The 27,364-nt window shown below is 37.1% G+C and overlaps 1 protein-coding gene across 1 annotated transcript; it reads left to right on the top strand.

Moving 5' to 3' along the window:
* Positions 1-2,237: 2,237 nt before the first annotated feature.
* LOC309575412 (endogenous retrovirus group K member 5 Gag polyprotein-like) lies at positions 2,238-25,381 on the top strand (the record flags this gene model as incomplete). The annotated part of the gene is made up of 2 exons (XM_082285828.1): positions 2,238-2,420; positions 23,546-25,381. The coding sequence occupies 2 exons, from the start codon at positions 2,238-2,240 to the stop codon at positions 25,379-25,381; spliced, it is 2,019 nt and encodes a 672-aa protein (XP_082141954.1).
* Between the last annotated feature and the right edge of the window lie 1,983 nt (positions 25,382-27,364).

The raw sequence follows: 27,364 nt of genomic DNA, 5'->3' as shown, positions 1-27,364 counted from the left end.
ACTTATTTTTTAATAGAAATGAAATTATGAATTCAGAAATGATGAAGGTATTAATTCTGAATATTAATTTCTTTTAACTACTGCCCAGGAGGGTAGAATGGACACTTATGGAAGGTGATAATGTATAGCTCTTTCTAAGGAGTTATTTAGATAGGAAATTAAATATAGATAGAATATTCTCAAAGTGCTTTGATCTTGATTTTAATTTGGGCCTTTGCCTTGTTTCCAGTGTTGAGAAGGAGTGTTTGTGTGTAACTAATTGCAAAGGTAGTGATTTCATCATTCAGGTGAGTGTTCTAAGATTTCAATCCAGTCAGTTCATTTTATATTTTTTTCAGATTCAGTTTGCCAGGTGACCTTGCTCAGAGAAATAATTGCAACCTGCTGTTTTCAGCCTTGTTTCATTTAAATGTACAGCCACCTGAATTTTAAGAGAAAACTGCCTTTATGGATGTTAGCTGAATTACCAGCTGTTCAGAATTTCTCAATGTCTTAGTTCACCTCTCATGAAGAAGTAGTAGATCAGAGAAAAAAAAAAAGTAGGCAAGAAAAAATGCCTGGGTTTTGGGTGATTTTGCTCTGAGGAATATAGGCAGAGAAGTGATCAGTATTTCAAAGAGCATTTATAGGGGGTGCTCCTCTTGTATCCCTTATGGCCACTGTAAGAGAGGAGGAGGCTGCTCTGCTGAATATTTATCCACTGTTTAATTTATTTCACTTTTGCTTTTGCCAGAAGTCAGACTTCAGAATCTTTTTTACACCAAAATTCTTCACAGTCCTTTAGTGGTTTTTGCTGCCCAGTAGTGTCTGACCGTACAAAGGAAATAGAGCACTCATCCTGTTCCAGGACAGGTTTGCATTAACATTGGAGCAGGCTGCACAGAGAACTTGAACAGTCTGTCCTTGGACTTTTTTCAATAACTAAAGGGATAAAACTCCAGGTAATTTCATTTAAGCTCAAAGCTGACCCTGCTTTGAGCAGAAAGACCTGGTTACATCTGTTCCACTGGAAGCTGCATTTTCTGGATCCGGCCGTAACACTGAGCTGTAGCTGGAGGAGTAAAAGGGCCTGTCTCAAGATTGTTCCACCACAGTGATCCCAGCTGAGTTAGCCAAATCCTTTTCAACAGTGCAATGAGAACTGGTAAGGGTTTGGAGGAAAGTGAGTTATGGACTGACCCAGAGATGGTCACTGCAGAGCTGATGTGTTTGGCCTGGTTCAATATCTGACTGCTGCATGTCCTCAGCTTTGTCAAACTGCAGCTCTAATGTTGCAAGTTCAAAACTTTCTCCTAAGTATAAAATTTAATAAAATGGAAAAAAGAAAACATGACTGTTCCTGTCTTTTAATTTTGAGCATTTTACTTCCAAACTGGAACATAACTCACAACATTTAATCCCTTTTCCTTCTGCAATTGCTATGTAGGTGTTTGCTTTAAAAAATCATATTTATAATAACCAGAAAAAAATTTCCATATACCTTGTGTTACTACTTTTTCAATATATGAAGATACATAGCTCACTGTCATAAGGCAAAATATTTATTGTGTTTTTAATTCATTTTAATGAGATATTATAAAGACTATGATTATAGTGGGTATGTTATTGCTGAATTTTATAATTTCATATGCTGTTATTTTATAATTTCTGGCCTATTGTCTTTATAGGGGCATAGTTATAATAGATATGCCTTTATTACAGCAAATAATGAATCAGTTTAATGAGATTATACTATTTTTAGACTTGACATTTAGCTCAGTCTTGGTTTTTCAATTAATCACAATATGGTAATCTTTTTCAGCTAAGTTTCTTCAATTATCATTACAATGAAATAATTTTACATACTGCTGATACCTACTATTGAAACTTTCAAGCTGTTGGCCTCAGATAATTTCCCGGTTGCAGGAAAGGTTAGGAATAGGGTGGGCTAATATTCCCCACTTACCTTCTAGTTGTCCTTCTGACAAATGATGGCCCAATTCTATCTTCTAGCTGCTCTGTTCTGCTATTCTGCCCATAAATGAAGAAAGAAATAGAATGAAAAGTGAGAATACTGAGAGGAAAACAGGTTTTTCTGATTCTGAGGGAGGCTGCAATTTAGTGTCAAGCTAAACCAGTATGATCGACTAGCCTGGCTTCTTGAAGTGCCTTGGTCAAGCATCTCTGCCACTTCACTAGGTCAGGTTCAGCATGGCTTGTTTGACTTTTTTTTTTAAAGCAATGTAACCCAGTAAAGTATGTCAGTGACAAAGGAAAAAATAATGTCTTTTATTCATGACAATACCCGGGTTGAAGAAGCACCAGAACTGAGACATAGCAGGGTGCAACACTGTATTGATGACACGGAGACGGAGGATTTGGAAGCACAGTTTGAAGATAAAGTTGCACTGTGGAGTGATGAGATGGAACGGCTCGTTCCTGTGAGAATGGGTTAATCACTCCTCAGCTGGGCCCAGCTGCATGATCTCACCTTCTCCCTCACACCAGCTCCAGCACTCCACTGGATAAATTGTTTCAAGTATTTAAATCATAGACAAACTATTCACTTTTCTTTCTTTGTTAGGCTAATTTTCTTCTCTTTCAACAACTTGAATTGGCTCAACTCAGGGCATGATGTGTGGGAGAGCCAGAACGGGAAAGAAGGAGAAAGGGCAGTGTTTATAGTCTGAAGGAGGAGGAAGGAGGAAGATCCCCCCCTTTTGGTCATGATGAATTCGTAGATTCTTTTCAAGGCCTAATGTCAAACCATCCCATGCTGCTATTTTTTGCAACAGCCTAACAGTTGTTTTCAGAAAAGAAGAATTGTTATTTATTATCTTTATTTCATTTCAAAGTTAAATACTGAGTGTCTGTATTTCCTGGACTAGTTCTGGGTAACACCCTGATTTAGAAGCAGCTCTTTGATCCATTTCACCGGCTCTGGCAAGTTACAGAATTTTCTGTATGAGCATGGTTTCTGCTTTCCATCCCAACTTGCATTTCTGACAATGCCAGATGGCTTCTTAAAAAGATAACTTGGAATGCATACTTTTCCATCACTTGAAGTCATCTCTTGCACTGGATATGTTATGACTCATAAAATAGTGTAAGTTAGAATTGTTAGTAGTCCATCAGCTTAGTTAATTTGACAATGATCCTTGAATGCAAGAAGTCATACATTTTCTAAACAGTATAATCTGTGTATTTAATTGATGATGCTAAGACACATCTGATTACAGAAGAAGCATTTTCTTTCAGTTTACTAAAGTGGCTAGAAATATGTGTTTTGAATATCTGACTGTAATATGGCAGAGTGTATATTTATTAATAGTATGTAAATCTGAAGAGATTCCAGGAAGAATGAAAATCCACTGTACAGAATACATTATCTTGCATTTTCTCCTTTATAATTTGCCTGTTTGTATTGTTACAATGAGATTTATCCAGGTGTCAAAAGCTGAAAATCTAAGAATTAAGCTTTCTGGGATTTTGGAGATGATTTTAATTAAGTTGTCTAGAACTGAGGTTGCTGCAACATGTGACAAAAGGATTACCTTTGTGCTAGATTATCAGTTTTATTTTGTACAGAGAGTTAAGTCTGAAATCAGACTTAAACATACATATTTGTTTCAACACTGGGAATTGAAAAATACAGGAAGACATCTGGTATTTGGAAATACTAAAACAAAATATTCATCAGCTCACTCTGATGATGATAGACAAAGTGTTTTTTATTCAATTTTCTGCTAGAATAAAGGACTCAAGGATTACTTAATTTAAAGAATGTCAACATTCTTTAGAGTGTCAAAGCTAGGGAAGATACCAAGGAAAGACATCTAAAGGAGTATAAAAACATGCCCTAGAGGCCTGTGGAAGTACTTGGAGGAACATAAGGCTGAGAAGAAGCTAGAGGAGCTCACTGTGACTAAATCCTCAGTGGTCGGTCTGTGAGCCAGACACCTCTGGCAAGCTTGGAAAGCCTGAACTGTCCCAGGGTAGAATTGTGTGGGAAGACTTTCTATGTGCAGTTCAATTAACAATCAAAGCCAAATCCGAATGTGGCTGATGTGATAATATCAAGCATCAGATTTTGTTGTTAGTATCTTTTTCTTCTATGTGTAACTTGATTTAAACTCAGAAACACTATTAATTGGCTGACCATGCAGGTAAGTGAGATAATCTGACTAAAAAAAAAAAAAAATTAAATGCACATAGCTACAGAAAATCACTAGGTAAAACCAGATGGTAAAAACCCCCATCTTTTCATAGGACTTAAGCTGCCAATTTGAGCACCAGTGAATTCTTTAGAAAGATAAACCTCGATTTAAAGACCTCAAATCACAGACAAATAATAAGTGTTTAAAATAGGCAATTTACCTTCGTGATTAAGATTGTGTGCCTTATTTGCATTTGATCTTCAGCCTCTGGTAATATCCGAGGAGTCAGCTAGGTAGGCAGGAGATTTGGGAAGTGATTACTTTTCAAATAAGATGGGACACTTTCTGGTTTTTGAAAAGAGGGAGAGATTAGCTCTCTTTACTTGATCCAAATTATTTTCAAAACTTATATTGATATAAATAATTATGAATCATTTATTAACAACTACAATTACAGCAGTAATAAATTATATGGCCGTTTCTAGGGAAATTTGCCTGAAGAGAAGTTGAATACATTATAAACTATGGCTCTGAAAAGTTTTCTGCATGGGCAAGTATCTGGGTCTTCAAGTACATTCTTATAAAGAAGGCAGAAAAAACATCAACCTTCAAAACTGAATATGTATAAAATTGCATGCCAGCATGGGCCATTACATAACTAAGTAAATGAAGCATTGATTTTTAGAATATATCCTGCACATTTCCAAATATTTTTGATGCAATATAATTTCTAAATGGAAAGTTTTGAATATTGTAAATTATATCACTAGATGGCAGTAATAGCCAAGTGAAATGAAACAACTATGTAAAGAATCTCAGGGTTTTGTTTTGAATTCAATTTCTTAATATCAACTCAAGATATAAATGCTTAGCATAGTCCTTTGTCCAAACCCAGGCCAGACATAAGTTATTATAATTTGTAGATCTGTTAACAGGATACAAGATACTACAAAAGACCATTTTCAATGCTTTCTAGAGCTTTGGGGGTCCTAATAGAGTCTTCAAACTGTTCTGTTGGTGGTTAAGAAACCACAACAATAAAAATATCCAGGTACCCAATGGCCAGAGTGGCTGTTTCTGAGGCATTAGCACTCAGAGCCTAAAAGACAGAAAATTAACAAGTGAATATAAATTGTTATAAGCAGGAGGTAGATGGAGTTCCAGAATCTTACTGGGAGATATGCATATCAAAACATCTAAAACAGTGTCCATTTGTAGGCTTTTGAAATTATTTTAGCTGTTCTCAGACAGCCAAGAAGACACTGAATCTAAACCAACCTCCTGATTTGTAACGAATTTTGAGCCTACAGGCTGGAGAGTTTGTAAAGCAAATGCTTCATTTCTAGTCTCCCATAGAACAGATCCTCTGTGTGCTTGGTCACACACAACATCTCAGTTTTTGTATTATTCACAATGAATCAGCACTGACACAGCACCCTTTCTTCCCAGGTTCTACGCACACTATCTCTGTATGTGAGAGAGGAAATAATATTACCACTATCCTTTTCATAGGTACTTTAATAGCAGTGAAGATTAGATAAGACTTAGCTTTGGCCTTTCTTGCTTGTATCTGAATAGTGCATTCTTCCACAAGCAGCAGCTTGGAAGGAACCAAGGAGCCTGAGTACAGATGGTAAGATCAGCCCTCGGATTTCAGAGAACAGCTGTTTTACCGCCTCCAGTGGCTGCCCCAGGAGCAGATAAGCAAGAGCTCTTAGAGCAGCCTAGAAGGACAGGGCTGAGACTCAGTCCCAAGTAAACCTGGAGCCAACAAAAACAAATTCTGGGCTTCCCCCTGGGTTTTTTGTTAACAACATACAGAGCTGAGAGAGATTTTTTTTTTCCTTCTCCTCCACACCCCCTTAAAAAAAGTCAGATATATACACACTAGCTGGTTCTGCAGGAAAGTGTCATACTGACATTAAACTATATTTCAGATTGTTCTATTTCTCTTCATTTGAATAAATGTGGTGGGAGGATGCAATTACTGTTTATAATTACATTCATCAGTTTAGTTGTTCTCATTCTGAGAATTTTGTAATCAAACCAAGATAGGTCTTTTGTATTTAGTGTCCATATTTAAAGATAATTATAGACATTAAAGTCAAAGAGCATATGCTTCCTGGCATATAGAAGATTCAGTTTATTTAGACCATCTGACTAGCTGTCTTATTCAAATATTGCTATCTTTATTACTCAAAAGGCAGTTAAATTGGATTTTGCTCCAAAGCATATTGTACATTAATGTTATAGTATACAAAGTTTTTCTGCTTATTGTAGGATATCTGGAACGTTAGGCTAATGTTTTAAAATACTTGTATTGTTAGATCTCTGCTTTATGTACATTCCCAGATCCAAGATGAGCTTCTTGAGAAGAGCTGAACTCAACCAAGGGGCCTGCTTTCATAATGACCTTAACAAAACTGAAAATGCAGCACAATAAACTATTGTTGAGTGGACTTTTAATAGCAGGAAGGCATTCTGCCAAGTTGAGGTAAGAAGGCACTACACAGATATTTCTCCCTTCCCTCTACAAAACCCAGTATGTAATTACCAGCCCTGAATCTAGCAGCAGCAAGTCACATTTCAGTTTCAAACTGCAACTTGATCAGACTTTCAGTGTCAAAATTACAGCTGTGAGAGCCCAGGAAGATTTGCCAGCTCAGCAAACTCCTGGTTTGTTTGCTTGAAATAGGGTCTTTGCTACTCCTTTTGCTGTCATTATGCTGAACTTAATTAAACAATGGAAAAATAAAACAAGTTTAGGTTATCTTGAGGTCCCTATAAATTAAAACAGCAAGAGATAAGCGAGAATAAAAAACAGACAAGAGAGAGAGGATTGTTTGCTTTTGATATTTAAAATGTATAAATAAAACCCTTTTTACACAAGAAGCTGGATGTTTGAGCCCCAGAACCTGAACTGCAATTATGTTTTGTTTTGACATTGCAATTCACTTTGAAGAAAGGATAATTTTGTCCACATTTAAGTATTACAAATTTAAAATAATATAAACTTGCTGTGCATCTGTTACCATAGGTTCTTAATTTAACTTTTACCATGACCTTTGTTGTAAATTTTGAGGTTTTCACTTAAAGATGAACAGACTGTTTAATGTCTACCCTAATTTGAGTTATATATTGCACTATCTGATGCTTTCCTGTAACAAGAATATGAAGAGTTTAGCATTATTTATTCAATTGTTGAATTCTCCACTCATAGAACTCATACTGCAAACAATAATTACTAAGATGAAGCCAGTTTTGCATTACCTCTTATGTGGAAGTTATTAGTCTGGATGTGTGTTAGTTCCAGAGAAGCTGTTGAAGAGATTATGTAATGGCATATTTTCGTGAATATTTTCATCATCAACTCTGCATGAGTGATCCTAGTCCCTGACCTTTTCCTATGATTAATTTGGAGCCACCTGAAATGGACAGTGTATGCACTCTCAGTGTATTTTGTCCACAGAGGAAGAAGTATCTTTTGCAATAACTTTTGTTATCTTTATGCTAGAGGCTACTTATATACCTTATTAATCAGAAAAACTGGAAGGTGTTATTTTTCTCTAAGCACTGACTCTTTAAACTAAAGTAATGGGCAAAACCAGTATCTAGAATATAGTCAAAATAAGTGTTGAGACTTTACTCTTTACATTCATTGATTACAGAGGGGGTTTTTTTGCATTACTCAAAGATCAAAAATCTCAAAGGAATGAGCTTCAGGGTTCAAAAGATATGGACTGTTTAAGATTGGCTGCATGCTGAACTTTAGAACTATTTCCTCCAGAGGAGTTTTCTGGATAGAGTCTTATAAAAGACATACTAAAAATACAAATAAAGAGAAATGGCCATTCAAAATACGTTTCATTTGCTGTAAATTTAGACTGTATAGTATTTCTGGCTTGGTCCTGTCACAGGCTGTGCATTTTGTGGCAAATTATGGGGAAGTAGCAGAGAGTCTAAAATGCCCCCATCCATTGTCGCTCAGCTGCAACAATTCACAGGCACACTTACAAACATAACCAAGAAATTAATTGTTGTAATCTTTGCATTTAAATTCCCTTTTTCTCCTCAGTCATTTCTGGTATGTGTTCAATCAATTCTTGCTTATATTTTGGTCCAAACCAGAGAAGTCAGCCTAGAAGACTGATCTCCCCACTTTCACATAAATCCAGCTGTTGCTGGCAAGTGTTGACACAGCACAAGGCAGTGCCATGAACTTGCTCAGATCTCAGAAGCAGAAGAGCTTTGGAAGATCAGTGCTCTTAGTTTGGCTGCTTTGCTGACAAAGCAGGGTAAGTTGCTCAAGGCAGAACAATGCAGTAACTCATCACTATCACATTTGGCACCTGATTTAGCACAGGTAAATCAGGACAATCTTGCATTCTTCCACATAAGATGATTCTCCTGATGTGGAAACAACTGACATTTTGCAGGTTATTGTGCCATGAGTGAGTGAAATCCTGGCAACAAAGAAACCAATACCAAAAATCCTGGAGCTAATTTCTATCAGGGTGTTGCCACTAGATGCCAATATCATTTTGTTAGTGAGAAAGAACAAAGTGATGTTGAGTGGATGCCTTTTGAACTAGAGATAGCATCAAAGGCAGGGGAGCACAAAGGAGATTAATGCTTGGGTGTTACAGTCCTGGAAACTTCTGTGTTTCTGCATTGAAACTTCTGAGTTTAGGCACGCAAATTAGGTGCTTCATACAATGACTCCTGTTAGTGTGGACACTGAAAATTAATTTTAAGTCTGTTTAGCTTTTCCCTGGCCTGATAGTTACACACACCAGCTATTTCTTATCTATTCTGTTTCTTTACACTGTCTTCTAGACTATGTAAAATGTTCTTTCCCTTTGTGGAAAGACCTTCACTTTTTTCTGAGGCTGAAATGTTTTTAAATCAATCTTGCTGAAGGTCAGCCTCTTAGCTCTGGTTCAGCCTCCTACAGGCTCTTCCTTCCAGCTTTTAAGTTTGCTGTCAAGTCCTTTATCACGCTGTTACCTTGGAATCTGCCTGCTGGGGATTGTACTGTTCCTGCAGCAAATTTGCATGACAACTCTTTTTCCCAGGGACTTTATAATTTCTTTTGGTTCTTTAAGTAAGGCAAAAAATATTGAGAAGCCTTGTGCCAATTTAATCTTCCCACGAGAAATCTTCCTTATTCCCTTCAAATACTGGTGACTCCTGCAACTCAAACCTCTTTTTGATGTTATCTTCATTTATTGGTGGTGTAGCTCATTTTCCTGGCCCAGATTGCAGAAAGAAGCCATTACACACTTGATGCCAAATTTTTGCATTGTCTATCACCTCACTGAGGAAATCAGGATGAACAGAACAGAAGCCATAGGAAAAATGAAGAAAGTTGAAACTTGCAAGTGGGAGAGGGTATGAGTTTGGCCTGAGCTGAGCCTGAGCAAGGGGGAAGAAAGATATTTCCATAAGTGTTTGTTTAATTACCTGTGTTTCCTTTTCCCCAATACTTGAATCAGTCATTGTAAGTTTGTATTAATTGGCAATAAATTAAATTAAGTTAAAATAAATTCCCTGATTGTTAAGACTTGTTTGCCTGTGACAATATTTAATTTCTTCACATCTTGGGTCAAATTCCACAAGGAAGTGTGGGCTCACAAGTTCTGCTATCCTTTGGTTTTGCTGCCTAGTTTGCCTAGGACATCCCAGTAGTACAGAGCTGGAGACAGCTGGGAACAGCTATTTCTGGATGATCATCTGTGAATAACTCCTCTCGTTTACATCCTCGAGCTAACTCAAACCTCTGTTCTCTTGCCAGGTTACAGAACTTCAAAAAACTTTGTGTGTACTTAGTTGTACTCTAGGAATTGTCTCAGATGACCTTCCATTCTGTAAGTGCATTATGAAATTCTAATCACCAGAATATAATTTTCTGCCTTGAATCCTAATTCTCCACTGGTTTGCACCTCAGGTATTAATTTGCACATATGCAGAGTGAAATTAGGTGTTAAATGAAACCAGACCAGTTTGGTAACAGATTGCATACCTTCTGAACAGATGTAAATTATTGTGATGAAATTTAAAGAAGTAGGAAATTGAACCCTTTGTGGCAAAATAAAGTGATTTTGTCTGATTGTTTTCACATGATGTGGAAATTATGAAATATTTTTTTACCTGTCTTCAATAAAACATCTATGTATACTATCAGATGAGAGCAGCCAGTAATTTAGGACCTGAAATTGTTGTCCTTCTTAAGATATTAACAACCAGCACAGTATTAGTTCTTCAAAGAAAATATTTGTATTTAAATAATGACAGTTCAGTACAAGCACCAAGGATTTTGTGAAAATAGCTTTTTTTTTCTTTCTGAGATAATGACCATTGATTACTAAATGGGAGCAGTATTCTGTGGCTCCCAAAATTAATATTGACTGTGTTCTGATGAGTAAATTGCATTAAAAGCTAAATTTTATATGTACTGTTATTAATATAGTGTTTAATATTGCTTTAGAAATCGATAAAAGTGAAAAAAAAGCATTCAGAGAATCATGGACATATTGGTTGGAAAAGATCTTTGAGGGCTAACTACTCCAGCCTCCTGCTACCAGACTATTGTCAACAGGAAATATCAGCAATGGCTTCTTAATGCAAAAAGAGGGCATATAAGAAGCAAGAATAGGTGCCAAAGGTGCTATAAAAGCATTGCTTAGGGATGACATCTCTAAAGCCAGGCTTAGCTGGAGCTAACACCAGGTAAGGACATAAGGAGAAGCCATAACTGATTCTACCAGTACAGTAGGAACAAAAGGAAACTGTAGCTGTGTTGATGGAAGGGTGCAGTCCTGCATTATGTTATTTCTAAAGCCTTCATTTGCCTGCAGTTGACTAAGCAACAGCATAAGCATTCTTTATGGCTAGATTCACAGTCCATGACTGCATTAATGAATCAAAGAGAACTATATTATTTTATCTAATTGTTTTACAGTCTGCTTCTAATTTGCAGTATTGTGTTCTGTCTATGACAGTAGGACTGGAAATGGATTTATAGTTTTCCTTTTCCCTAGTCCTTTTTTGTGACTAATTATACTTCAGGTTATAATAGCACTCTACATCAGAGAGAAAAACATTTGTTGTCTGTTATAAATGCTGCATGTTTTCTGTTGGTTATAGGCTGTAGATCATGAAACTTCATCTGATTACAGCCAACTTGGGACTATGTGCATTTCCATCAGGTAAGGATCCGACCCTGAAGAAAACAAACCTGAAACAAGCCTCAAGCTGCTAAGTGATAATGCATTAACAGATTTTTATTAGACTTTCAGATATTTTATCATTAAACAATTAAATCAAAACTAAGTAGTTCTACAAAGTACTCAGCATTCATTATGAATCTCTCATCTACTGTTGTAGATACTTCCTCTTCCTTAAAAAGGAAGCTATGCAAACATCCTGTTTAGTACTCAGACCACATTGTCCTTCTCAGTGTTTTTTGTGCCAAAAGAAGGTGAAGAGGCAAATTCTCTTGGAGTTTGGAAAGAAAGCCTTTCTCTTTGGCTTTATGCATGCTGCATTACAATTTCTTTGTTCCTTTGCCCCTGTACTTGGAAATACTTGAATTTTCCAGTGGTGGAAACATATTGGCAAGTATGTTGAATTATTGTTAAAACAGAACCCCAGTAGATATTTTTTTTAAATAGCTACAGTTTTCTATTGTGACATTGTTTCCATCGTTAGAGCTCAAGCCTGTGAGAAATGACTTTCAGCAGTTTTTGTGTGCACATTTGCTGTCTCTCTGTCCTTGTGCTTGCTCGTGCTCTCTCTCTCTGACACACACACTGTTAGCCTTAATTTAGAGAAAAAAAGCCTGAAAGCTTTGAAAAGGAAGTTATGGAAACTGGAACGTGTATAGGACAACAATAAGAACAGGCTTCTTAATTGATGATCAGGGGGCTGGAGCACCTCTCCTATGATGGCTGAGATAATTGGGGCTGTTCACCCTGGAGAACACCAGCACCGGGTTTTGCACACTCCACTGCCTAAAGGGGGTCTACAAGAAAGCTGGAGGGGGACTTTTGACAAGAGTGTGTAGTGATAGGACAAGGGGGAGCAGCTTCAAACTGAAAGAAAGTAGGTTTAGATTAGATATTAGGAAGAAATTCTTTACTGTGAGGTTGGTGAGATGTTGTTACAGGTTTCCCAGGGAAGTTGTGGCTGCCCCATCCCTGGGACCATTCAAGGGCAGATTGGATGGGGCTCTGAGCAACCTGGTCCAGTGGAAGGTGTCCCTGGCCATGGCAGGGGGGTTGGAACTAGACAGTCTTTAGGTTACTTCCAACCCAAACAAGTCTGCTTATATCTGTCCTTTATTAATAGATAAGATGTCCTGTCTATCTTTTAGGTTTTGTGATGTGATTATTGAATGTTTATGGTTATTTATCAAATAACTTGGAATAATGTGCATAAAGTGCTCTAGATGAGTGTCCCATGTTTCCATTCTCTGACAATGTTCTACAGACAATGACTGAATTATCTAATTGGTTAGCACTTAATTCTGTATTCTTTATTTCAGTTTGTGACTGAAATACGAGCATAATTTCTTATCTGTGCATCATGGCAATCACAGTTCACTTCTAATTTATCCTAAAAATGGACGGCCAAAACTATTTGGAACAAGGAAAATCGAAGATGTAACGAACAAATGTCCTTTTGATCTTGCAGGGAGGAAAGAAAATTAATTGGTAGAGCTACCAAAGGTGGACATTACAAGGAAACACCACTAGAAAAAGCCATCTGAACTACTTCAGCTAAATATGTGGCTCATTATTTGTAAGACTAAGCTGCTAGCAATAGTTTAAAGTCTTCAAATGGATAATAGCCCAAATTTAACAGATGCTTGAACTTTCAGGGTGCTACTAAAGGAAAAACTTTAAAAATTCAAAGTTAAAGTATTAAAAATTTTAGGACCACAAGTGTATTCCTGTTAAAATTCATGAATTTTGCTGTGACTTTCAGTGAAAACAGAATCAAGCACTTTTGTTTCTTCTAGTGATTACTAAGTTGCTGGTACTATAACACTGGTTAAAGCAACCCTGATAATGCAACCCTTAAGCTTATATTGTTCTAAAACTATTTTCAATATGAATAAATGATTGGAGGAAAAAAATACACAGTTATTTAGAGGGCAAATACTTTTGAAAAAGTGTGTTATACCCAATACCACAAAATCATGGATTCAGTGCAGCAAGTTTTCTGTCTGTCACCTAAAAGAAGTTTGTTAGTTCCAGAGTCTGCCATGACTAAGAGCTGTCAGTTCTTATCAACTCCAGCTCTGAAACCCAAAGCTCAGAAAAGACAAGGTGACTGTCTTGTTAGAAAAGTCCCTGAGGGCATTTGGGTGAATCAGACTCTGAAGGGCAGCTTAGTTCTTCTAGATGAGTACTTGTTTCAGGCCTGCTTTTCTAGGGGTTAGCATAGATCTGCTTACTGTGGGCTTCATAGCAGATAAAAACATCCTTCCAAGAGTCAATCAGAGATTTTTAAATAAAAACATGACAGCATAACTTAGAGGAACCCTTGGCAGAACTTGGCAGCTTGGTGTCATTTGAGTATTTGAATGAAGATGTCAGTTGACGTGCAAGCAGAGCAGAAACTGCTGCCAAGACAAGGTTTGGACAAATCTTCTGTAGGTATATTCTGCAAGACATCTTCAGAGTGGGTGATCTTTTAAAGTGCATTTAGACTTGGTGAAAATGAAAGAACAAAAGGAATGTGGAAGACTCTTAGCCTACAATAAATTCATATAGGACATTGGGAGAGCAAGAGAAACAATGGAAACAGACACCTTAAAAATTGATATCTGTTCAGGGCAATAGTAGGGGGTTTGAGATTTGTTTTGTTTTGTGGTGGTTGTGGGGTTTTTTGTGTATGTTTTTTGTTTTTACTACCTCCTTGAGGAGACAGGGCTTACTTGGCAATGATGTCTCTCTTTGCTTCTCTCCATCTGGTCACTGCACCCATAATAACTGTTGAAATGACAGCTATTTTCAAACAAATTTGAAATATACTTCAATTCCTATGAGATCTGTGGCACTTACATGCAGCAGATTTATTCAAAATAATGTTGCACTAAATGAAAAGCAGACAGAATACACCTGGTTCTTTGGAATAAGTGTGAGGTTCTTGAGCTTAGTAAAGCTTGGTAGGGGGAGCGAGTGATACAAATTCATGGGAAGGTTTCATTACTTCTGCTATTGAAAAATTAGTTTCTGTTTCTTTGGAGAATTTCTTAAATTCTGTGCAGCATCTAGGAAGGATACATGTAACCTTGTAAGATCACATCCATTATGTTGTAAAAAGATTGTCTTGTTAAATACTTGGAAATATTTGATTTTTGGCAAACTCAATTTTGGATTATAATCCTTATTGCCATGTTTGAAGAAGGACATGGACATTTCTTGAAATAAGTTTTGAGAAATACAAACTGTAGTGAACCATATTATTATTAAAGTCAAAAGGTGCTTGAAATTTTTATCCATTAACTAGTTCTAAACTGGTTTTGATATTTTTATGGCCTTAATACAAGTTTGTAGAAGCCACAGCTGTTTTTTGTCTAAAATACAGAATCACAGAGTAGCCTATGCAAGAAAGAACCTTGAAAGATCATCTGGTCCAGCCTTTCATAGCAAAGGGAAGCATAGATGAGATTATTTCCAACCTGTCCCACCACATCTTGAAAACCTCCAGTGATGGAAGCTCTCCCATATCTCTGGAGAGGTGGATCAGTGACTGATGGTTCTCACTGGCTTAGAATGTGAGACTAGTTTCAATTATTAATCATGTGTTTTACATACCAAGAAGATCTTTCAAGGATTAATTTCTTCCCTCTAGTTAAAGAATGGTTGGTTAAGTCTAATTATTCCAGTTACTATAAAATTTAATAAATCTGTTAAATCCACAGAAGCCTGCATTTATGATTCCCTGAATTCAAAAGTATTATATGAAAAGTTATTTATTTAATGAATTGGAAGGTTTATTATTTCTTTTAAAAGGCTTGAGGAAAGCACAGAGGATGTGAAATAAAAACATGTAAAATTTGAATTTAAAATAGAGGCAGTTGTTGGTAATACAATTATGGTTACACAATAGGAATAGCTTATTAAAGAGATGTCATAATGACTGTTTCCAGCAAGTGTAGAGTAATTAGCTTGAGTAGCCACTTGATGTCATCCTGGTGCAACAGAATTTGTCTAAAAACCATTTAAAAACCTTTGATTCAAAGAGAATGATTGGTGAACAGTTTTCTTTTGAGGTAACAGATGATGGAGTAAGGAAAGAGTTAAACAGAAAGCAGCAGCATCTCCCTGGTCAGTGTGTACCTGAGACAGAACTGGATGAACCAATTTCCATGTCAACACAGAGCATTTGTTGTAACCAAAAAAAAAGCTTTAAGGAGTAGAGATATATATACTGGTGCTTCCAAATAAAACCTTAGATTCACCTGCATCTCTGCTGGTGGGTCTTGTCCCTTTGGCTATCACAGTTGTCTGCTAACTGTAGCTTTTCTTTTCTTAAAAATTTATTTATTTTTATTTTTATTTTTCCTGTGGCCATGCAGAATCTGTTTAAGAAGCTTTTTGACAAAATGCTTAGTAGCTTCTTTTTTCTTTGGTTTTATATAGCTGTAAATTTTTCAAGAAAATGTGACTTCACTTGTCCCTCATGTAATTAGGTTGATATCAACAGTCAGGTTAATTTGGCCCAAATACTCTATCAATGTTATGTACACTGAAATATGTAGGAAATCCTTCAAGATTTTCAGTGATGGTTTTACTTCCAAGATCATTAAGCTGGGTTATGCCACCTCTGTCCTTTTTTTATGAACATCAATAAACTTTACAAATGCAGTTGTAATTTTGTCCAGGAAACGTTGTTCTTTAATGCTTCATTCTTGGCATCCAATTTAATTTAAAGGAGCAAAATGTCTCACTTGATCATTATGCATTTTTTTGGCAAGGAGGGGAGAGGGCAGAAGACATAAACTTCAGATAAACTTCATAGGATTCAGAACAAAATTTTATAAGGACTTTGTCAGAATTAATTTCCTCTGATACTTTTACCAGAATAAAATATCCCTGAACTCTCAGTGTCTTTCTCCTACCACTATTTCTCCTTCCACCTAGGCAGGTACCCTAGATCATCTAATTGTCTACTCTTTTTAAAATTTCCTATGACTTCTTTGATGCCTTAGGTTTTTAACTTCCATATTTTTCAAATCCTGTACTGCCTAGCGTATAACTCTGAAGTTTCTTGTAGCCTGTTAACTTCTGCTCTCTCATGTCAGGTAGACATAACAAAGCCTCTCCAGGCCTGCTCTCCAAGGACACTCAGACTGTCCTAGGCCCAAAAGTATCTAAAGAGGGGGAAGCTTGGGGAAACTACATCATTAACTGAAGCTTTAATTGGAGAATTAACCCTGATATGCAAATGAACCAAACTTATAAAACTGGGAAGAACTCGTGACCTGTGGTCCATCTTGGGGTCCATTTTGGCAGTAGCCTCTGGACTTCCCAGGGTGGACCTTTGAAGGCCCTTCAAATAAATACTTACATTTGTATTACTTACTCTTGTCTAGTTTCTGGTTTTAGGTGCCCTCTTCAGGTATCACTCAGCTCTTCATGTTCTTTATACTTTCTCTCAGTCCTGTGACTGCTTGGCCTGCATTTTCTATCATACAATTCACAGTATTTTCCCACACTACTCCCCTGGAGTTGTAAAATATTTACTTTGAAAGGCTGCCTCTTTGTTCTCGTGACTATATTTTATTTACAAAAGTTTATAAGTTTGTGTTGTCATTAGAAACTTTCACAGATTCTACAGCCTATTGTGTAATCTAGAAGATTATTTACAGTCCACAAACTGGCACAAGAACAACTCGTTTTTCAAGTCGGAGGAATGAACAATTGCGTGCACGAGCTCACTGGGAATCTGTATGTAAGAAACTGTTTCTGCAGTTTCTGTACCTGTTTGTGATCCCAGAGCCTTCTCTGGCAGCTGCCTCAGGAAGATAAAGCTGAGACTGAAAGCATCCAGGTAGGTGTAAAGAAGGTGATTAAGGGTGTGGTAGAACTTCTATAGGAACAAAGAGTGATTGAAAAGAGCAAGGCTAATTCAGTCTGAATAAGGTGAATAATAGGGATTTGATTGAAGTGAGAAGATTAGTAAGAAATGACTACTGTCTTCCTTTTACCTCTATCTCAATGTATGAAGTAAGGAGATAAAGTGAAATTAAGGACCAAAGCAATTTTTTTCTTGGAGTATAACCATTCATTAGCATTTGCTGTTTCAGGAGGTCATTGAGGCAAGTCAAGAGCTGATCGTAGCAGCTTTTAAGGGTTCATTAACAGCAGTTAGTAATTTTTTTTTCCTTTGAGTAGTTTGCAGAATGGATAAAAGAGATGCAGGTTTAAAAGCAAGGACCTTGAGCACAATGGCAAATAAAAATAGGCAGTATGTGAATTAAAGAGAATACATTCTACTTGAACTCCCACAATTATTTATGGCCACAACAATGTTTTTGGTTGCCAGAGTGAGACAATATGGTTGTTTTCATCCAAGTTTACATATAAACAATTTTCATTTGCTCTTCTCATTGATAACAATTTGGGTAAGATTCATCTGCTTGAACTTAAACACTTTCAGTCCATATATTTGCAAATGTTAACTCTTATGTATATTTCAGTGAATGGCAGCAGATATCTTTAGGGCATTATTTGTATTCTTTTGCATAGATGTTTAAAATAGGTCAGATGAACTGTGTTTTATAAGTGAATATTTCTTCCCCTTCTGCATATTACTTCTAATTGAATAAAAAAAATCAGGCAATACTTATATGCAGGTAGCTACAATGTAAGCATGAGAATTCAGGTGGAATTAATGTTATAGTGATCATTGCTCACAGTTTCTCACAACTGTATTTCATAGTTGCAGTCTTGCAAAATGTTGAGAGATTATCTACAGCTTCTTCTGCTTCAACTTCATGTCTCCATTCCATAAATTCTTTTCTATTCCCTCCTGAGAAAGTGCTATTACAAAATCATATACTTTTTATTATCCTTGCTGATGGGTTTTATCAGATGTGTATGGAATCATTCCTTTGTTTATATTACAAAGTTTTAAAATGGGACTGGTTTTGGCCTGCTTAGATTGTTAAGAGTTGCCTTTTTTGTGTTTTTCAGAATTAGGCAATAATATGTTTAAATGATGTAAAGTCTCTGTGACTTTCCAGTTTCTGCTAATCCACAAGGAGTTCTTATCTAATGATAGTCTGCATACTCTAAATGAATTCTATAAAATATACTTCTGCTCCCTCAAATAGTATTTGGTATCTTAAGACTTTCATCTATCAAGCACAAAAGTTTAAAAAGTTGGCATATGTAAACTTAGTTAACTTAAACATTTAGATGACTTTAAATAGTCAAAATTTATATGTCCTGGATGAATAGAAATTTCAAATTAGATAAGATTTCTTAGCCATAAAAGAGAATAAAAGCAGAGGATGACAAATTGATGTATGAGAAGCAATATATGAGATGTGGTTGATAAATTATCTTCTGATCTGTTAATGAATTCGAGATAGAGAAGTTCACAATATGATGATTTATTGAGATTTTAATAAAGTAAATTAAAAATTGAAAGGTGATCTGAATGAAAGAATCTCCATGAATCTTTAAAAAAATAATTAGGAATTTGAGCTTTTAAAAAGGCTTTTTATAGACATAGACCTTTACCCTCACATATGCACATCTTTGCATTTTAAATAGATGGATCTGAAAAATCTACTGATGCTACACTTCTCCTTATACTTACATGGAAATAACAAATTCTAAAATACTTATATATAGAAATATGCTCTGCACACTTGCATACACTAAAAAAATCTGTATTTAGTGCCAGATTCTTTATGACCACCTAGAAAATCCTGCAGGTCTGTTTTACAATGATGAGTAAAGATAATATACAGATGCAAAAAATATTTGAACAAATAACATGTTTGTAATTAAGACTTAGTTTTAGTAAAAACAAAACAGGCAAGGTTTCTTCAATGAAAACCAATTTTGTAGTGCTCTTTTTTTTGTTTTGCTTTCACAAAAGAAACACAAGCAACTATGTAGAAAAAAAAAAATAAACTGTTGCTGTGGCAGGAAAAAATAATTGTATCTGTCAGTTCAGCCTGCTAGTCATTCTAATCAGCTGGGTGAAACTTGTACAGCCAAGATGTATCTTTAAAATCCAAGAACAGCCACCGTGGCTTTATTTTTTCTGGAAAATGTTCTTAATGTCTCAGCATCTGATTCAACATGTTTGGTTGTTAATGTTCATATTATCATTTTCTATCATTAAAAACATGTTTGATAAAATAAATTCCTTTGAGAGATAATTCCTATAATACAGAATATTTCCAAAACCGTCAGTATTTTAATGAGATTACAGTGAGTATTTAAACACTGATTAATCTTGAGAGGTAAAAATCATCTGCTATACCTACAAACAACAATATAATGAATGAGATTGAACACATTCAAATAATGTATTTACATAAAATACATGAGAAACTGTCCCTCGATAAATTTAATCTAGTAAATGTTCTCATTATGTGATATGTAATTTTTTTCTTTACTGTTTAACTCATTATTTCTTTTCTCTTTTAAAATTAAGATCTATTTAACATTTGTAGATTCGACCCCCAGCATCAAAGTAAATCTGGATAATTTTAACCTTTTCAACATGAAATCTAGGGACCATTTTATATTCCCCATGTATGACAGGAATGCTTTAAATGCTGACTTTTACTGTGGGGGTTTGAAATTTCTCCTGGTACAGAAGTTTAGTTGAATGTCTGCTTTTGGTGTAAATAAATGCATGACTTTTTCTCTCTCCTTTCTCAGACCTTCCCAGTAGTGTGATATTCTAGCCCCTACCCCACAGTATTGAAGGATATGGATCAATTTTGTTTGAGAAATTTGGAAGAGACTTTATTTCCTCTTCTGCTTTTCTTTGTTGTGTGCTAGCAGAAAATCAGATTGATAAACCACCACTGATACACCACTATAGAGAAGAAGCTCCCTGTCCCTGGGGAGGTTTTGCCCACAGCAGAGGTGTTGGCACAGTGTGGCTGTTCTGCCTGCACAGTCCAGGAAGCTGCCTAGGGAATAAGGCTCCTGGTGTCTGCAGCGGCTGGTGCAGAATTCCGTACATAAAGGATGCTAATGGTCATTCACATCAGTGGAGGCATTGCCTGCAAGAGGAGTGTGGCTTTTTAATTTTTGATTTAAAATTCTGTAACATCATGTAAAGAAATTGTTCCAGCAGTACTTGCCTTTGCTTTTTGCAACCTTTTCCCTGGTTAAACGTGCATCCAATTTAAGATCTGCAGAAGGAAGTCACAGTAAATTAACAGCTGGCTGGTAAGCCTAGAGATTTACAGAGAAAACTGCTCCTTCCTCTTTACAAAAAGCTTGGGAAAAAAAAAGTAGTTTATTTGGTTGCAGTGATTGACGTAAGGGTAAACTGAAATAGATGAGAACTGGATGGAGGAGAGATTAGGATCTACAAGCAAACACTACTGGCTTCCAAAGACTGGAAGGAAATTTCACACTGTGATGTTTTACAAAGTGTCAGAGTACAGGTATTTAGTTGAGGATAAACTAAAGAATTCATGAATTCTTGCTTCTCAGCTCTTTAAAATAATTGATCTCTGATTTGTTGATGGGCTTATAAATACAAGGTCAGTGTCATTTCCATCAATAAGAAAACTGCTAACATCTACATATTATTCATCAAGAAATCACACTCATGATGGCTATCAAATTAAACATTTATTAAATTATGCAATTTATATTTCACTCCTGTATGCAGAATGCCTGACAGTATTGGAGCGATAATACAGGCCTCATCTGGTTTAACTCCTTTATTGCATAAGCATACAACAAAGCTTCATGACTGAGTAACAGCAAAATCCACATGAAATGTGCATAATCTAAAGAGCTCTATAGGGCAGAGTTTGAAAATTTGGAGTTTCTTTTAAATGTGTTTGACATATCTTTTTAAAGAATAACCTGTCTCATTAGAAGGAAAAAAAAAAGAATGTAAGGAATATGCATCACTGATGATTGTCAACAAAAGAGTATCTTTTCTAGATAATAAAAAATTTTCTGTTCAGAGTTTGATTTCAGTGTTGTAAATTCCTACCATGACTCAAATTCAGATTAAATTATTAGAATTATGGCATATAGCATAAAATAAAATGAGTATCTGATGAGTAGATGATGGCCCCTGTGATTTATAGCTGTGTACCTGACCACCTTTTGCATTCTCTCTCTCTCTGGTGCTGCAGATCCAGATAGGTCTCCAGCTGATAAACTAGAATTAGAAAGTGTGTGATCAATCTCTCTCCCACTTTGCCAGCTTCTACATTTGAAGTTCAAGTGTCAAGGTAATTGCTCTTTTTTCCAGCTGTTGAAAATTCAGAAATATACTAGTTAAGTATCTTGCCTTACTCTTTTTTAATTAAAGCATGCATTTATGTTTTCTGGTTGTAGAGAGAAAAGCATGGAAATATGACACTAGAACACCCTGAAGGCTTAAACAATAGAGCATTGTTTCAAACTGATGAGCATAAAGAAACATGATTTTTCTTTCAGTCTTGCATTTCTTTGGGATTGGTTTATTTTCCTGAGCTACCTGGGGTGGCAAGTGGTGCCAGAATATTTCTGAACCTAGTTATTTTCTTGCCTGTTTTTGCATTGTGTGTCACAGGGGTCGGGTTTGGTTCCTGCACTTATTTGAAAGCACAATCTGACTTACTGAGAGTTTGAGAGGAAGATGGCCTGAGTTAGTATTAGTGTAATTTATATCCGGTTGCAACTAAACAAGAGTTTTATATGACTGAAGTATGTGATCAAAAGGCAAGATTCGCTGAGCCAAACCCCTGCAGATTTATCTTAATGGTGGGCTTGGGCAGGAGCTCTGAAGAAGGTGCTGTTCCCCTGCATGGTGGTGAGGTGCTGTCCCTGAGGGCCAGCAGGTTGTGCAGGCTCTGTGCAGTTACTGACCAGAGGCTGCAGCACACAGACCTGAAGCCAGCCGGTAACTTCACAGCAATGAAAATGAGACCATGCTGCGTTTGAATTCCCTGATCAGAATCACCATGCGTATCTTTGTGAAACGGCAGACAGATTAATGAAATACATGTAGCACATTGGGCATCTTGCATACATGATCTGTTGCCTGCAGCAGGTTCACTGTAATTTTGTGTTGTTGCAAGGATAGATCGACAGAAGGGGGCGTGACTCCTCACAATGTTTTGCTGTCTGTCTCGGCTGCCTGGTAGCCGAAGGTTTAAGATTCTTCGTATTAATATTTAAAGTCCCAAGAGGATTGCATCCCAAGTGCATTTTTGAGCTTCTGATGCCCTGTATTCCATTTCAATCTTGATGGCTAGGAGGGAGAGATTTGGGGCCTGAGGGCTTTCTGAAATGAGCCTGCTGAGAGTATACAGTATCTTTTCCTCTGGAGTACTGGCTGTGTGGAATTTTTCCCTCCAGAGCTCAGATGTGTGATAAATTGAGTATATTTAAAAATATTTTTTCCACCTAAGCTTTGCATGACAGTACTATCAGTTGTAATTATTTAACTGTTAGCAGTTATGATTTAAAGTAGCAGACTAAGGAAGAAAGATTGTGGGAATATCCTAGTCTTATTAGAGACATCACTCTTTGCCTTGGACACTGGTTATGAAATATTCCAGTACTTTTAAGAATCTTTAAGATGCTTTTATGATTGCTTTTTTAAAATCATAAGATATTAAGTACTTCAGACAAATAAGATTTTTATGGTCTTCACTTGTAAAGTGCACAAAGATCGGCTACTAAATATGCTGAGACTCTTTTGCTGGAGGTATCTTTATTACTCCATCTGTATTTCATCTGCCTGTCATAACTACAAGAAGAGTAGGTCCAAATTCATCCCCAGATGTGGGGCAAGAAAACAAAGAATGCTTAGCAATAAGAGAACAAAGACCTCTTGGTTAAGAACACCAAGGACTATTCAGTCAAGGCAGGAGAGATGTAACAAAGTTTCTGAAATGTAACAGGTAGCAGAACCACAGTAGTTTGCAGAAAAAATTGTTATACAAGCACTTGTTTTAAGGAGAAAAAAGCTGATGTGAATATTAGGAACATGATCACTTATATTAGCAGTTAGCAGACACATGAACTGTTACAGTATTGGCTATCCAGGAGCGTGTTATTCTAATCTGCTAGTGAAAATATTAATAAATGTTTTTAATAAATGTTTTCTAGTTGTTCACAGCTGGGGACCATGCATCATTCCTATGCTGGAAACGGCTCCCTGAACAGGGATTTACAATCTCCTAGGTGATCCTGGACCTGCGGCGTATCCCCACTGTACCAACAGTGGCCTGCAGGGATCGCCGAGGACTCCTTTCATCGCTGGCTAAGGAACAGGTTAGCCTTATGAGCGGCCAGGAAAACTTCCCCATAAAAATGGGCAATAATATGAGTAAACTGGAAACTCTCCATAAAGACTGTTTATTGCATATTACAAAGGAACAAGGCTATAATATACAAGAAAGCAAGCTTATACAACTCCTTCTATGGGTGAAAACTTACTGTCCTTGGTATCCCCCTGACGGCTCCTATGACCTCTATCACTGGAAGCAAGTGGGGGAGTCTCTAAAGACTCATCAATTAGACAGTCATGAAGCTAACTGTGATGAATTTATTACATGGGGAGTTGTATATTCTGCACTACAAGCTTCTCGCGATTCAGAAGAAACATTACACCCAGCCATAAACTCATCAGCAGATTCTTCCCCTGAACACACAGCACCACTTTCACATCCTGATTTGGTTGTTTTGCAAGTGGAGGAGGGAATGAATGGGGAGGAACTGGAGGGCAGTCTTGTAAATCTAAGAGCTATTGATCTAAGACAGGAATGTGATTTATATCCTGCCATAAAGCCACAGCCACTGAAAACTATGGCTGCATCACCATCTACTGATGCAAAGGTGCTAAAACAGCACTTGCGTACCCCACCCTCTGAGCCCTTAAGACATATGACTGACAATGAACTTTTGCTGTCCCCTGAGCCAAAACACTTCCTAGACACCTGCCAAAGACAAGCATTAGATCTTGGGGATGTTGACTTTCTCCGTGCTATGCCCACGGTCTATCAAGGCAATCAGCCTCGTTATGAGCAAATTTCTTATGAAATGGTTAAGGTATTAAGAAAGTCTGTCAAAGAAAATGGTCTGCAGTCTTCCTATACAATGGGAGTTGTAGAAGTTATAGCAAAAAACTATGTTATGTTACCTGCTAACTGGAAAGCTTTATTTGAATTGATTATGACAGCAAGACAATATTTGATATGGTGGACAGAGTATGAAGAGTTATGTGAAAATCAACCATGGGCTAACGTGAACACTGGTAATGTTGGAATAACAAAGGATCATTTGGCAGGGACTGGAGTTCAGACAAGCATAAGAGATCAGTTAAGAATGCCCCCAGAGACTTATAACCAAGTGAGGGGGCTGGCTATAAGAGCTCTGAAAAGAGTGCTGGACATTAACAAAACTGAACCTGGCTTCTCCACCATAAGGCAAGGACCCCAAGAACCCTACATTACTTTTAGCGATCGCTTGCAAACAGCTGTGAACAGGCAAATTGATTTACCAGCTGCAGCAGAAATATTATTGAAATCCTTAGCCTATGAAAATGCTAATACTGACTGTCGTAAAGCATTTGATCAAATCAAAACCAATCCTAATATTTCCTTAACTGACTTTATCAAAACTTGTGTACATGTTGGTACAGAACAATACAAAGCAGATTTACTAGCAACTGCCTTAGCTCAACAGCTAAAAGTGGCTCTGGCAGCAATTAAATGCTTTGACTGTGGAGAGGAAGGTCATGTGAAAAAGCAGTGCTCAAAGAAAAAGCAAGGGAATAGAAAACCCAGTAAACAGTGCCCCGGATGCAAGAAAGGTTACCACTGGAGTAATGAATGCCATTCCAAGTACGACAAAGACGGCAAACCTCTGCCACAATGGGGAAAGTCAAAGCAGGGAGCAGGATCCGGTGCCCCACAACAAAACAGGATCCAGCCACAGCAAACCAACACAGCTCAAGTTACAGCAGGAGAAGCCCAGGCAGTGCTGGCTTGGACTTGGCAGTTTCCACCACAACCATAATAAATGACACATTGGTTCACCTTATACCTACAGGTTTAAATGGACCCCTTCCTTTTAAATGCTATGCATTGCTACTTGGGAAGTCTTCATCATCTGAAAGTGGACTTTTTTCTTTACCAGGAATCATCGACTCTGCTTCTAGGGGCGAAATAAAAATCATAGCTTGGACTCCTAACCCACCTTGTACTATGCCAGCAGGGTCACGCATTGCTCAACTGATACCACTCCCTATATTGCCAGATATGCAATCGATACCATCTGTCAATGCTGACAGGGGCACTGGAGGTTTTGAAAGTGCAGGCATTCCTAACATTTACTGGTCTAAACTTATTTCAGTACAACAACCTTTTCTAAGATGGCAAGTTTTTACAGGATTAATAGATACTGGAGCAGACATAACCATCATCAATAGAGGTGGATGGCCACCCACATGGCCCTTAACAACTCCAGCAGTGATCGTTGCAGGCATCAGAGGTCAGCGGATGCCACAGGAGTCAGCAAAAGAACTCATGGTACATGAGCCAGAAGGGAAACAAGCACAGCTCAAACCGTATGTACTTTCTATTCCATGTACACTGTGGGGAAGAGATCTGTTGTCACAGTGGGGACTGACATTGACAACAAATTTCTAAGAGGGGTCACTGTTGTGCAGCCTAGACTTAAACTGACATGGAGCACTAAAACTCCTGTGCGGATTGATCAGTGACCCCTCAGAGGGGAATGGCTTCACAAGCACAAAAGCTGGTCAAGGAACAATTGGATCTGGGAAATACAGCTCCTTTCACTACCCCATTGGACACCCCTATATTTTTGATTCCAAAAAAGACTGGCAAATGGAGACTCTTACAAAATCTGAGAGCTATCAATGCAGTAACAGCCCCAATTGGTGCACAGTAACCTGGAATTCCTAATCTAGCAATGATCCCTGAAACTTGGGAATTGTTAATTATTGACTTAAAAGATTGTTTTTTCACAATTACATTGCATCCTGATGATGCACCTCGTTTTGCTTATTTATTACCATCCTTGATCAACAGTGAACCCGTGCAAAGGTATCACTGGGCTGTGTTACCACAAGGGATGAAAAACAGTCCTACAGTATGCTAATTTGTGTTAGCAAGTGCTTTACAACCGCTGCAGCAACAATATTCAACAGGTCTATTGTATCATTATATGGGTGATAAACCGCTAGCAGCAGATGACTCTTGTTGTATTGCAAAGCCATTTTGCCTTTTTGCATCATTTTCTTGACAAATTTGATCTTTGTATTGCAACAGACAAAGTTCAAACTGTCCCACCTTGGTAATACCTATGATTCCTATTATTTGAACAGAAAATTGTTCCTCAGCCCATTGTGCTGCGAGCCTCTATTAAAACACTACATGATTTGCAAAAATTATTTGGAACAATTAATTGGCTCAGACCTACCCTTGGTATCTCCACTGAAGAATTGTCACCCTTATTTAATTTACTTAAGGGACACAGATTTAACATCTCCTCATGAACTCAATCCAGATGCCTGTGAAGAACTGCAAATTGTGACAGATAAAATTCAGACATCCTTTGTAACCAAACAACAAGCAGGAGTAACTACTGAGACTTTTTGTTATCATAGCTGAATCCCAACCATATGCATTTGCACAGTGGTATGATGATAAACAACAATTGCGGAGGCTAGAGTGGGTATTTTTACCTCACACATTTTCAAAAACAGTAACCACATTATTTGACATGATTGTTAGACTTGTTTCCACAGGATGAAAACAATGCCAAACTCTAACTGGGGAAGATCCTTCTCATATCCACATTCCTTTGCCTGCAGACGCTTCTCAGGATGTATTCCAGGAGTCGTAGTCTTTACAGGCTGCCCTGACAGACTTTTTGGGAAACATTGCTAATTCTTTGCCGAAAAGTAAACTTTTCCAAAGTTTAAATGACCTTTCTCTACAGCTGCGTTTTCTAACATCGTCACAGCCCCTGCCT

This window comes from Coloeus monedula (assembly GCF_965178545.1).
Source record: "Coloeus monedula genome assembly, chromosome: 8".
In the NCBI taxonomy this organism is placed as follows: domain Eukaryota; kingdom Metazoa; phylum Chordata; class Aves; order Passeriformes; family Corvidae; genus Coloeus; species Coloeus monedula.
Note: the sequence above shows the minus strand (reverse complement) of the source record. Positions and strands in the feature narration are given on the sequence as shown.